Source organism: Microcebus murinus, chromosome 3, assembly GCF_040939455.1.
Source record: "Microcebus murinus isolate Inina chromosome 3, M.murinus_Inina_mat1.0, whole genome shotgun sequence".
Classification (NCBI taxonomy): domain Eukaryota; kingdom Metazoa; phylum Chordata; class Mammalia; order Primates; family Cheirogaleidae; genus Microcebus; species Microcebus murinus.
In genome coordinates, this window is record NC_134106.1 from 80869602 (window position 1) to 80882007 (window position 12406).

General features: G+C 35.9%; 1 protein-coding gene across 8 annotated transcripts in view; it reads left to right on the forward strand.

Annotated features, from left to right (window-relative positions):
- IL1R1 (interleukin 1 receptor type 1) overlaps positions 1–12406 on the forward strand; it is an 87448-nt gene that overhangs the window by 50255 nt on the left and 24787 nt on the right. For all 8 annotated transcript variants that reach the window (XM_076001061.1, XM_076001058.1, XM_076001055.1 and 5 more), the window contains one exon: positions 1204–1270. In XM_076001061.1, coding sequence (XP_075857176.1) covers positions 1210–1270 — 61 coding nt within the window. In that variant the 5' untranslated portion in view covers positions 1204–1209. The remainder of the gene's footprint in view (positions 1–1203; positions 1271–12406) is intronic.

The following is a 12406-nucleotide window of genomic DNA, read 5'->3' on the forward strand; positions in this document are numbered from 1 at the left end:
AATGCAGTTTTACCGCTCTGGGAGAAGTTTCAGGGCTTGAGCCAGGCTTAGGGATCAGTGTCCTGGTACTGGGGTAAAGTGAAGAGAATGTGAATGGGTGTGTCTCGCATGCTTAGAAATTCTTTTCTTTTCTGAATTTGTTTTAGAAAGACATTGTAATATTTTTCGTACCTTTTAATGCACCTTCTTAAATAGAACATTTTCCAGTTAATATTCATGTGATCCCATCATTAGGGTCTGAATGATTGTTGTGTTAAAATATTTTGTTTGCATATTTACTTTTATTCTAAACACTATACTATTTTAGTGACTTTGTTTTGTAGCTAAAGTAATGGGCATGTTCTCCTTCTAGATTTGCTCTATTGGACAAGTACCTAATCTGATTATACCGCTTGCCATGTATGTAGACAAAAGCCTTGTGTAATTAAATTAGTAAGTTACCGGGACCTTGGTTGAGTATGTTGTCCTGTCACTGAGCAGTATCTGTTATAGCTGATGCTGTGTTGGTGTGGCCTTTTAAACCACTCAGGGAGGCTGTGGATTTTTTTCTCTCTTTTCCTTTGTGATTAGATTCATACAATACTCATTTTACACACTTAGTATATAAAGTCCCAGACAAGGGAAAACCCAGCAAACCACAAGAACCAACCTAAATTCAGCATATTGTTGTAATTTCTTTTAGTCTTTTTTGTGCAGTTCTGTGTACGTATATCATATTATACAAGCAATTTTTTATCTCACATTATAAAATGAAGGCATGACCTTTGGACTAACCTCGACTTGCAGGAGACATTGTCCAGTGGGTGTTGGTGGCAGGGTACATTTGATGTGAGGAACAAATCCACACAAGCAAATGAAAGCTGGTTTAGGGATTAGTTTACTTTGGATGCAGACTAGATTTGGGGGAAATTTAAGTGGGATGCAAGACTGGAAATGTATATTGAAACATGATGGAAGATTTTTTTAATCTTAAATTGTTGAGTTTGTCCTCAATTCTGTGAAAAATCTTCATCTCCAATCCCCAACTCCCCCTTTTTTCTAACCAGAAGCCAAACATGATTACATTAATGATGCATAAAAAGCTAATTCATCATTTTGACTTGGGGTTGAGGGTGGGGACAGGTGGGGTGTCAGTGTATTTAGTTTCAGAGATTTGTTGTAATAATAACATTGTTGTGTTTGTCTTTTCCTCCATTTCTGTAGGAGAATATGAAAGTGTCACTCAGACTTGTTTGTTTCATAGCTCTACTGATTTCTTCTCTGGAGGCTGGTAAGTTAAGCATTTCCTTATGCTCTTGTCTGCTAAGAATATCTATCTATTAGTTAGAATATATGAAATACCTTCCATAACAGAGTCAATTTTTTTACCCATTTCTGCTGAATCAATCCCAGGACACAAAGCCCCCGGTTATAGACCTGTACTGCTGGAAGTTCCTGTCGGCATTTTCGTTTCTCATTCTCTCTCTTACAGATTGGGAAACATTAAGATCCTGGGGTCATGTAGCTAGTTCTGGAGCAAGAGCTAAACTCTAGGTCAGGCATCCTCGAACTACGGCCCGCGGGCCACATGCAGGTGTTTTTACCTGTTTGTTTTTTAACTTCAAAAATAAGATACATAAGGCCCAGCACAGTGGCTCACGCCTATAATCCTAGCATTCTGGGAGGCTGAGGCAGGCGGATTGTTCAAGGTCAGGAGTTCAAAACCAGCCTGAGCAAGAGCGAGACCCCATATCTACTATAAATAGAAAGAAATTAATATATATATATTAATATATATAGAAAAACTAATATATATATATAAAGAATTAGCTGGGCATGGTGGCACGTGCCTGTAGTCCCAGCTACTCGGGAGGCTGAGGTAGGAGGATTGCTTGAGCCCAGGAGTTTGAGGTTGCTGTGAGCTAGGCTGATGCCACGACACTCACTCTGGCCTGGGCAACAAAGTGAGACTCTGTCTCAAAAATAAATAAATAAATAAATAAAATATGTGCAGTGTGCATAGGAATTTGTTCATAGTTCTTTTTGAACTATAGTCCGGCCCTCCAACGGTTTGAGGGACAGTGAACTGGCCCCCTGTTTAAAAAGTTTGAGGACCCCTCCTCTAGGTCTCCAATGTCTAGACCAGGCTTCTTCCCACTTTCTTGCTAATTGAAGATTATGATACAGGAAATTCTGGCTTTCATTTAGAAGAGGTGAATCCATAGTTTCTATGAACCCACGTCTAGAACCCATGTCTAGAACCCATGTCTAGAACCCACGCCTAGAACCCATGTCTAGAAACCATCAAGAGACTGTTTTGTTTTGTTTTGTTTTTCTTTCTATTTCTTCATTTTCTCTGTGTGCCAGGTACTAGGTACTGGGGAAGAGCAGTGAATAACCCAGACAGACATAGATGCTTGCATGGGGTTTATATTCCTGTAGGGGAGAGAGCCAATATATTAGATAAATAAACATATATTATGTCATATGGTGATAAGCATAGGGCAGAAAAAAAAAAAACAACAAACAAAAAACAGGAGTGTAGAAAGTCTTGGGATTGGAATGGGAAGAAGGTTACATTTTTGATAGTGTGGCCAGAAAAGGCCTCACTGAGGAGTTGACTTTTGAGTTGACCTGAAGGAAGAGAAAAGAGAAACTGTTTAGATGCCAGGCTGGGGTGTGGGAAATATTCTAGGCAGTATATGCAAAGGCCCTGAGGCCAAGAGTACTTGGCCTGCTATGGCAACTAAAATACCAGGATGGCTGGAGCATAATGAGAGATGAGGGAAGTCATAGGGATGAGGCTATTTGGGTGATGGGAGGATGGTGGAGAATTGATTATGTGGAATCCTGCAGACCTTTCTAAGAACCTTGGCTTGTAGTCTGCCTGAGATGGGAAGACTGCAGGGTTCATGGTTCAGAATTAGAGAGGTGATCTGACTTAGATTTTGGTTCCTGTCTTCAGAACAGATCCTAGGGAGACAAGGGCAGAGATAGAGGAGCTGGTTAAGAGGCTGTCATGAAAATCCAGGCAAGCCATGATGGTGGCTTGTTCTAGGTAAGAAATGTTGATGGTTTGTCCAAGGGTGGCAAGGAGAAGTGAGAAGTAGTCAGATTTTGAATATATTTTGAGAATAGAGCCCACAGGGATTTGCAGATGGACTGGATGTGAGGTTTGAGTGAAAGAGAAGAATCAAGGATGACTCCAGGGTGTTTGGGGCTGAGCAAATGCAAAGTGGAATTGCCATTGATGGGTGGGGCAGATCAGGTGGTCAGACTGGACAGGTTAAGTTCAGCTGTTGGTTAGCTGTCCTGTGTCTAAATGGTGACATTGACTAAGCAGTCTAGAGCCTGAGGGAGAGGTCTGGGTTGGATTTATAGAACTGGAGACCTCAGTAAGCAGCTGGTATGAGAACCATGAGTCTGAATGGAGTCCAGGAATGTGGTTGGAAAAGATAAGAACTTCAGAGACTGAGCCCCATAGCTTTCTAAGGATTGATGGCCAAGCTTCCACTGGTCAGAGAACCATTGAAAGACTTCCCTGAAATACAGGAGGAGAACAGAAAAGTGTCCTAAAAGCCAAGGAAAGAAAGTGTTTCAAAGATGAGAGAATGATAATAATGCGTCAAATTACATTCAAATAAGATGATGTCTGAGAGTTGTTTATTTGATTTAGCAGCTTAAAAGTCATGGGTGGAAAAATTTTGGCGGAGTGGTGGGACAAACCTCACATAACTAGGGGAGTATGTCCAGCTGAGGACTTACTTAAGGTTTACTCATTTTATCGCTACTATCGTTGTTGCTTCTGCTATACCTAGTAGCTAGATATTTAGAAGTTCTCACTCTGTGCAGGTACCATTCTAAGTTCCTAGCTATTTTTATTCCAATTCTAGTTTTTTTTTTTTTTTAATTCACATAAAGTTTTAATTCTAGTTTTTTAATTGACAAGTAGTAATTTTCCATATCCGTGGAGTACATAATGATGTTTTAGTACATGTAATGTGTATAGTGATCAGACCATGGTAACTAGCATATCCATTATCTCAGTTATTTATCTTTTCTTTATGTTGGGAATGTTCAATATCCTCCTTCTAGCTATTTGAACCAAATAATGTATTTTTGGTACCTATAGTCATCCTATAGTGGTATAGAACATTAGAATTTATTCCTCCTATCTAGCTGCAATTTTGTATCCTTTACCAAATCTCTCTCAATCCCTCTCTTCCCCTTACCCTTCCTAGCCTCTAGTATCTTCTGTCCTACTCTTTACTTCTATAAGATCAACTTTTTTTAGCTTCCACATATGAGTGAGAACATGTGGTGTTTTACTTTCTGTTCCTAGTTTATTTCACTTAACATAGTATCCTCCAGTTCTAAGTATGTTGCTGTGAATGGCAGGATTTCATTCTTTTATATGTGTGACTAGTATTCCATTGTGTACACATACCACACTTTCTTTATCCATTCATCTGTTGTTGGACACCTAGGTTGATTCCAGGTCTTGCTATTGTGAGCAATGGTGCAGAAAACATGGGGGTGTAGATGTCTCTTCAATGTAACGATTTCCTTTCCTTTGCATAAAGTCCCAGTAATGGGATTGGTAGGTCATATGATAGTTCTGTCTGCAGTTTTTTTGAGGAACCTCCCTACTGTTCTTCGTAGTGGCTGCACTGGTTTACATTCCCACCAACAGTGTGTAAGAGTTCCCTTTTCTCTGTATGCTTGCCAACATTTGTTGCTTTTTGTCTTGTTGATAATAGCCATCCTAACTGGGATGAGATGATACCTCATCCTGGTTTTGATTTGGGTTTCCCCTGTGATTAGTGATGTTGAACATTTTTTCATATCATTTATTGTCAATTTGTATGTCTTCTTTTGAGAAATGTCTGTTCAGATTTCTTGCCCATTTATTATTTGTTGTTTTTTTTAATACTTGAATCCTATTTATTTATTTCCTTTTTTAAATTTTTTCCAGCATATTATGGGGGTACAAATGTTAAGGTCACCCATATTTTCCTCACCCCCCTCCCTCTGGAGCCATTTATTATTAATGGCATTATTTCAAAAGATTGTAAGTACACATGCTTTTTGTTACATGGAAGAATTTTATAGTGCTGAAGTTGGGGCTTTTAGTGAATTGGTCACCAGTATAGTGTACATTGTACCCAATAGGTAATTTTTGATCCCTCTTATCCCTCCTACCCTCCCCTTCTTAGTTTCCAATGCCCATTACACTACTTTATGGCCATATATACCCATTGTTTAGCTCCCACTTATATGTGAGAACATGTACTATTTGTTTTTCCTTTCCTGAGATTCTTCACTTAGGATGATGGTCTTCAATTCTATCCAAGTTGCTGCAAAATACGTTGTTTCATTCCTTTTTATGGCTGATTTATATCTTTGCAATTGTGAATTGTGCTATGAATGACATTTTGGTGTGTCTTTTTGAGATAATGACTTCTTTTCGTTTGGGTAGATACCCAGTACTAGGATTGCTGGATTGAATGGTAGGTCTACTTTTAGTTTTATGAGTAATCTCCATAGTGTTTTCCGTAGAGGTTGTGCTAATTTACATTCCCACAGTGTATAAAAGTTCCCTTTTCACTGTATCAGTATGAACATATATTGTTTTTTTAATTTATTAGTCATAGCCATTCTGACAGGGGTAAGGTAGTATCTCATTGTGGTTTTAATTTGCATTTCCCTGATGATTAGTGATGTTGAGAATTTTTTCATGTTTGTTGGCCATTTGTACATCTTCTTTTGAAAAAAAAAATATCTGTTCAGGTCTTTGTCCACTTTTTATTGGGGTTGCTTTTTCTCGATGATTTGTTTAAGTTGTAGATTCTGGATATTATTCCTTTATCAGATGTATAGTTTGCAAATATTTTCTCCCATTCTGCAGGGTGTCTATTACTCTGTTGATTATTTCCTTTGTTGTACAGAAACTGTAGTTTAATTAAGTCCCATTTATTTGTTTTTGTTGTTGATGTATTTGCTTTTGGGATCCTAGTCATAAATTCCTTGCTAGGCTGATGTCCAGAGAGTTTTTCTTATATTTTCTTCTAGAATTTTTATGGTTTCACATCTTACATTTACATCTTTTCGTGTGCTTACTTACCATCCATGTCTTCTCTAGTGAAACTTCCAAACCTTTTGCCCATTTTTTATTGTGCTATTTGTTTTCTTATTGTTGAGTTTTGAAAATATTTTATATATTATGAATATATGATATTTATTATATATATGATTTATGAATATTTTCTCCCAGAACATGGGTTGTCCTTTCATTTGTTTATGGCATCCTTCAAAAAATAGAATTCTTAATTTTGAAAGTCTCAATTTATTCTTACTTTTTTTTGGATTATACTTTTGGTATTGTATCTACATATCTTTGATCCTAGACTACAAAAATTTTCTCCTGTATTTCCTTCTGGATGTTTTGTAGCTTTAGGTTTTATATTCTGTCTGTGACTCCTTTTGATTTATTTATAGTCATTGTTTAATGCAATTACCATTTTAAATCTTATTGGAAAAAAGAAAAGTTATAAGCCAAAAATACGTATGTATTTTTAAATATTTGCCTATGTAGTTTTATATTTCCCTATGGAGTTTCCTTTCCTGGTATTCCCTATTTTTTTATTTGGATTCAAGTTACTGTCTAGGTTCTTTTATTTCAGCCTGAAGGGGACTCCCTTTAGCATTTCTTTTTGTAGGATAGGTCTGTTCATAGTGGATTCTCTGTTTATGTTTATCGGTTATTCCCTTCATTTCTCCTGCCTTTTTGAAAGATAGTTTTGCCAGTTATAGAATTCTTGATAGATAGTCTTTCTTTCAGCACTTTGAATATGTCATCCCACTGCCTTCTGGCCTCTGTGGGTTCCAAGAGCCAACTGTTCATTTTGTTGAAGATCGTTTGTATACAATGAGACATTTATCTCTTGCTGCTTTCAAGACTCTCTCTTTGTCCTTGTCTTTCTACAATTTGACTATGATGTATCTGGATGTAATAATATATCTTTTTAATTCATCCCACTTGTAATCCTTTGAGCTTCTGAGATGCTGCTATGGTTTAAATATGGTTTGTCCCCACCACTCACCTCGAGGCTTGGGCTCCAATGTTGCAGTATTGGGAGGTGGTGCCTTTAAGAGGTGTTTATTGATAAGATAGATTAATGTCTTTCTCAGGAGATAGGGTTAATTCTCACAAGAATTGATAGTTCTTGTGAGAGTAGGTTGTTATAAAGCAAGGTAGCCTCTCCTGTTTTGCCCTTTTGCTGCAGCCAGCTCACCTTTCATTTTTCTGCCATGTTTTGATGTAACATGAGGTCCTCACCAGGAGCTGCCACATGTAGCCACCCCATTTCCTAGCCTGCAGAACTGTGAGCTAAATAAACCTCTTTTCTTTATAGATCACCCAGTCTCAGGTAATCAGTGTTATGTTGTAGCAACATAAAATGGACTAAGACAGATGTGTTGATTAATGTTTTTCATCAAATTTGGGAAATATTTGACCATTATTTCTTCAAATATTTTTCCTGGCTTTTTTCCCCCCTTTTTCTTTTGGGATTCCCTTCTTGCATATATGTTGGTATGCTCCATGAAGCCCCACAGGTCTTTGAGGCTCTGTTTAGTATTCTCTTTGATTTTCTTTTTTTAGAATGGATAATCTTCCAATAATCAGTTGACTTATTTTCAGATTTACCAATTCTTTCTTTTGCCAGCTCGAATCTGATGTTGAGTCCCTATGGTGAATTTTTCATTTTATTTATTGGAGTTTTCTACTCTAGAATTTCCACTTGGTTCTCTTTGATGATTTCTGTCTTTTTATTGATATTCTTTACTTGGTGTAATATTGTTGTCATACTTTCTTTTAATTATTTAAATATAATTTTCTTTAGTTCTTTGAACATATTTTTAATAGCTGATTTAAAGTTTTTATCTATTAAGTCTAACATCTGGATCCTTCTGGGCTAGTTTGCATTGGCCCCTTTTTTCCCCATGTGTGGACCATACGTTACTGTTTTATTTTTTTTTTTACATGTTTAATAATTTTGTTCAAAAATTGACATTTTAGGTAGTATAAGGTTGCAATTTTCGAAATCAGATGTTCCCCTTCTCTCTCTCTCTCACACACACACACACACACACACACACACACACACACACACACGGTTTGTTTGTGATTTTTTTAATTGTTGTTATTGTCATTGCTGCTTCTATTCATTCATTTAATGACTTTCCTGGGCTAATCCTTAAAATATGTATTTCCTTTATTGTGCGGCCACCAAAGTCAGTGCTTGGTTAATTTAGTGCTCAGCTGATGATTGGCCAGAGATTTCTTCAAATTTCTTGACCCAGTAAGTTTTCCACTTTTTGCTGAGGGGTCCTGTGTGTGTTGGGGTGTGCCTTCAGTGCTTAGGTTGTTTATAGCCCTAGCTTAGCCTTCATGTCCTGCTTGTGTATGACCACAGAATCATCCAGAAATGGGAGATTGGTGTCTTCTCTGCTCTTTCCTGGGCATGTGCACAGCCCTCCAGACATTGGCACCCTTCTAGATTCCCCAGGAGTATATGGAGAAAGCTTTTCAAATCTACCCAGGGGCTCTTGTTTGCTTCAACTGGTATCACAGCCTCAGGCAGCTGTAATGTTAAGCAGTTGACACTGACACCCTAGAGATAAGGTTTTCTCTGTGGAGGTCTTAGGTCAATAATGACAGTTCTCTATGAATAAGACTTTCAGGAACTGCCAGTGCTGTGGGACTGGGACTTTTTTGAGGAGCTCCATACCCAGTAATTCTTGCAAGCCTGCTGGTTTTCACAGAAAATGTATTTGCAAAGCTGCTGGTTTTCATGGCTATGTGGAGACAGGAAGAGGAGGATGGAAGTAGTTTAAATTATAAAGTCACAAACAGTGCTGCTCGACTGTGATTCAGCAGGTTTTTGTTTATTTTTAAATAAATGTTCTTTTGATTATTATCAAAAAGCCTTTGTTTTTGAAATTTTTTGCCAGTCTTTTTGTTGCTTTTGTAGAGGACTGATTTATGGAGACCCTCACTTCACCATATTGGAAATCCTGCCTCCAAAGTGTTTTTTTATTTTTTACATGAGGATATCCAATTTGTTGAAAAGACTGTCTTTTCTCCACTGAATTTTTTTGCACCTTTGTCAAAATAAATTGAATATATTTGTATGACTTGTTTCTGGGATATCTATTCTGCCTCAGTGACCTATTTATCTTTATACCAATATTATACTGTCTTAACTGATGTAGCTTTACAATGAGTCTTGAAATAAGGCAATGTAACTTCTCCAACTTTATTCTTTTTTAAAACAAAAATTGTTTTTGGCTAATTCTATGTAAATTTTAGAATCAGCTTGTGAATTGGCACAAAAAATTCTGATCAGATTTTGATTGGGATTGAATTAAATGTAAGTAAATTTGGAGAGAACTGATCTTATAACAATATCGAGTCTTCTGATCCATGAGTAAAGTATGTATTCCTTCATTTATTTAGATCTTGTTTAATTTTTTTAACATTTTATAATTTTTATTGTACAGGTCTTCTATGTATCTTTTATCAAATCTATCCTTAATTTTTAATATATTTTGATGCTACTCTAAATGTTATTTTTAAAAATTCAGTTTTGAAATATCCTTTGCACCATCTGCAAACACATTCAATTTTGTACATTCATATTATATCCTATAATTTTATAATATTTATAGATCTTTTTTAGATTCCATAGCATTTTTTACATAAATGATCATCTTGTCTGCAAATAAAATCGTGTTACTTCTCTTTTCCAATTTGGATGTCATTTATTTCTTTTTCTTGCTTTAATATGCTGGCTAGATCCACTAGTATAATATTGAATAGAAGCAGTCATAGCAGGCATCCTTGTCCTGTGCCCAGTCTCACCATATAGGATAACTGTAGGTTTTTCATAGCTGTCTCTTCTCAGGTTCAGGAGATTCCCTTGTATTCTTAGTTTGCTGAGAATTTTTTCTCACCTTTTTAGATGAAGCATACCATTAGATGCTTTTTCTACATCTATTGTGATTATCATATAGTTTTTCTTTTAAAATCCCTTAGTATGTAGCATTACATTAATTTTAAAAATTACATTAATTTTTTTTACATTAATTTTTTTAATGTCAACTTTGAGTTCCTGGGATATAGTCTACTTCATACTGCATCATCCTTTTTTATATATTGTAGGGTTATATTTACTAAAATATTTGAAAGAAAATTTGCATTTATGATCCTGGTGGAGACTGGTTTACAGTTTTCTTGTAATGTCTTTAGTTTTGGTATCAGAATAATGTTGATCTCATAGAGTGAGTTGGGAAGTATTACTGCCGCTTTGATTTTCTGTTAAAATTGGTATTATTTCTTTGATAAATGCTTGGTAGAATATATCTGTGAAGCCATCGAGGCATAATTTTTTTTTTTTTGCTGGATGGTTTTTAGCTACAAATTCAGTCTTTAATAAATATAGGACAATTCAGGCTATCTATTTCTTCTTGGGAGAGCTTAAGCTGTCTGTGTCTCTCAAATAATTTGCCCATTTCATTTATGTTGTTGAATTTATTGGCATCAAGCTGTTCATAATATTCCCTTTACTACCCATTAAAAATTCCTTTAATGAAAGATGTCACTTCTTTTTTTTTTTTTTTTTTTTTACCTGATTAGTCTGGCTAGAGACTTACTAATTTTATTGATTTTATGAAAGAATTAGCATTTGGTGTCTTTGATTTTTCTTTATTGTTCTTCTGTTTTCTAATTCATTGATTTCCTCTCTGATCTATATCATTTACTATTTTTTCTACTTCTTAATTCTTCTACTGTATTAATCATGTTTTAAAATTTTTTGTATTTTATAATGTTTTGACATTTTGGGTGGTCTTTTGTATCTGTGAGAGAGACTGCTTCTCAGAGGGCTAGGTAGTCGCTAGGGGTTGTGGGAAGCTTGTCTGGAGCAAGCCTTTCACGTGAGACTGCCTGATTCAGAGCTGTGCCCCACCCCACATTCTTGTCCAACACTCACACATCAAACCAATATTACTCCTTCCCTAAATCAACCCAGGGCCAGGTACCAAACAGCTAGGGACAGCCTCTATGCCCAAATCTTGCTAAAATGACTCAGACTGGCCAATCCTACACTGTTTATGTTACCCAGCCTTGTCTTTCCCATGGAAACCCCAATAAAGGCTCTGGCCTTTCCCCCTTGTTCCTACATCTGCCTCATAACCTAACTGAGTTACTCCCTCTGTGGCTTTTGGTGATGTGGCACACCCCTTCTTTGACAAATGTCAGTAATGAAAGTCTTCTTTCAATGATGTTAGCTTCTCTGTGTTATCATTCAGTCCCCTTTATAAATGAAGTCCCAGGCATAGAACATCTGCTTACTGCTTACTTTGGATGTATTCTGTCCCTTTTGTCATTTCTTAAGGTGGAAGCTGAAGTCATCAATTTGAGATTCTTTTTTTGTTCTTATATAGGCATGTAGTGCTATCAATCTCCCTCTCAGTACCACTGTCATTGAACTCTACAGGTTTTGATATTGTGTTTGCTTTATGTTGCAGGTAAAAATACTTTATACTCTCCTTTTTGATTTCTTCTTTGACTCATGGGTTATTTAGAAGTGTGCTACTTTTAAATATATGGGGACTTCCTAGATATCTTTCTGTTATTGATTTCTAATTTAATTCTATTGTCACCAGAGTATATACTTTGTCTAATTCGAATCCTTTCAAATTCACTGAGTATTGATTGATGGGGAAGAATAGGGTATATTTCAGTAAGTTATTTGATCTTAAAAAACTTCTTAAGAATTTCTTTAAAAAGAATCTACATTCCACTGTTGTTGGGTAGAATTTTCTGTAAATATCAATTATATCAAATTGGTTGATAGTGTTATTCAAATTTTCTATATCATTGCTGATTATCTGTTAGATTGTTCTTTCATTCCTTGTGAGTAGGGTTTCTCTAGTTTCTTGCAGAGCTGGTTTATCTAGTTTTTAAAGTTCTATCACTTTTTGCTTCATATTTTGAAGTACTGTTTATAGGTGCATAAATGTTTAGTACTATTGTGTTCCTTTTGATGAATGACTTCTTTATCAGTATGAAATGACCCTTTTCTCTCTGGTCATATTCTTTACTGTAAAACTACTCTGGTAATAATATATAGTCACTCCAGCTTTAATTAATGTATTATTTTCATTTTTTTATTAAGGTGAAGTTGACAAAAATTATCTATATTTACATTCTATCTTGTGATGTTTTGGTATATGTATATATTGTGAAATGATTAAAGTGAGCTAATTAATCAAGTCTTCTTATGATTAGTGTAAGCATGGGATATCTTTTTCCCTTGTTTTATTCTTAACCTATTTGTGTCATTATATGTAAAGTGTGTGT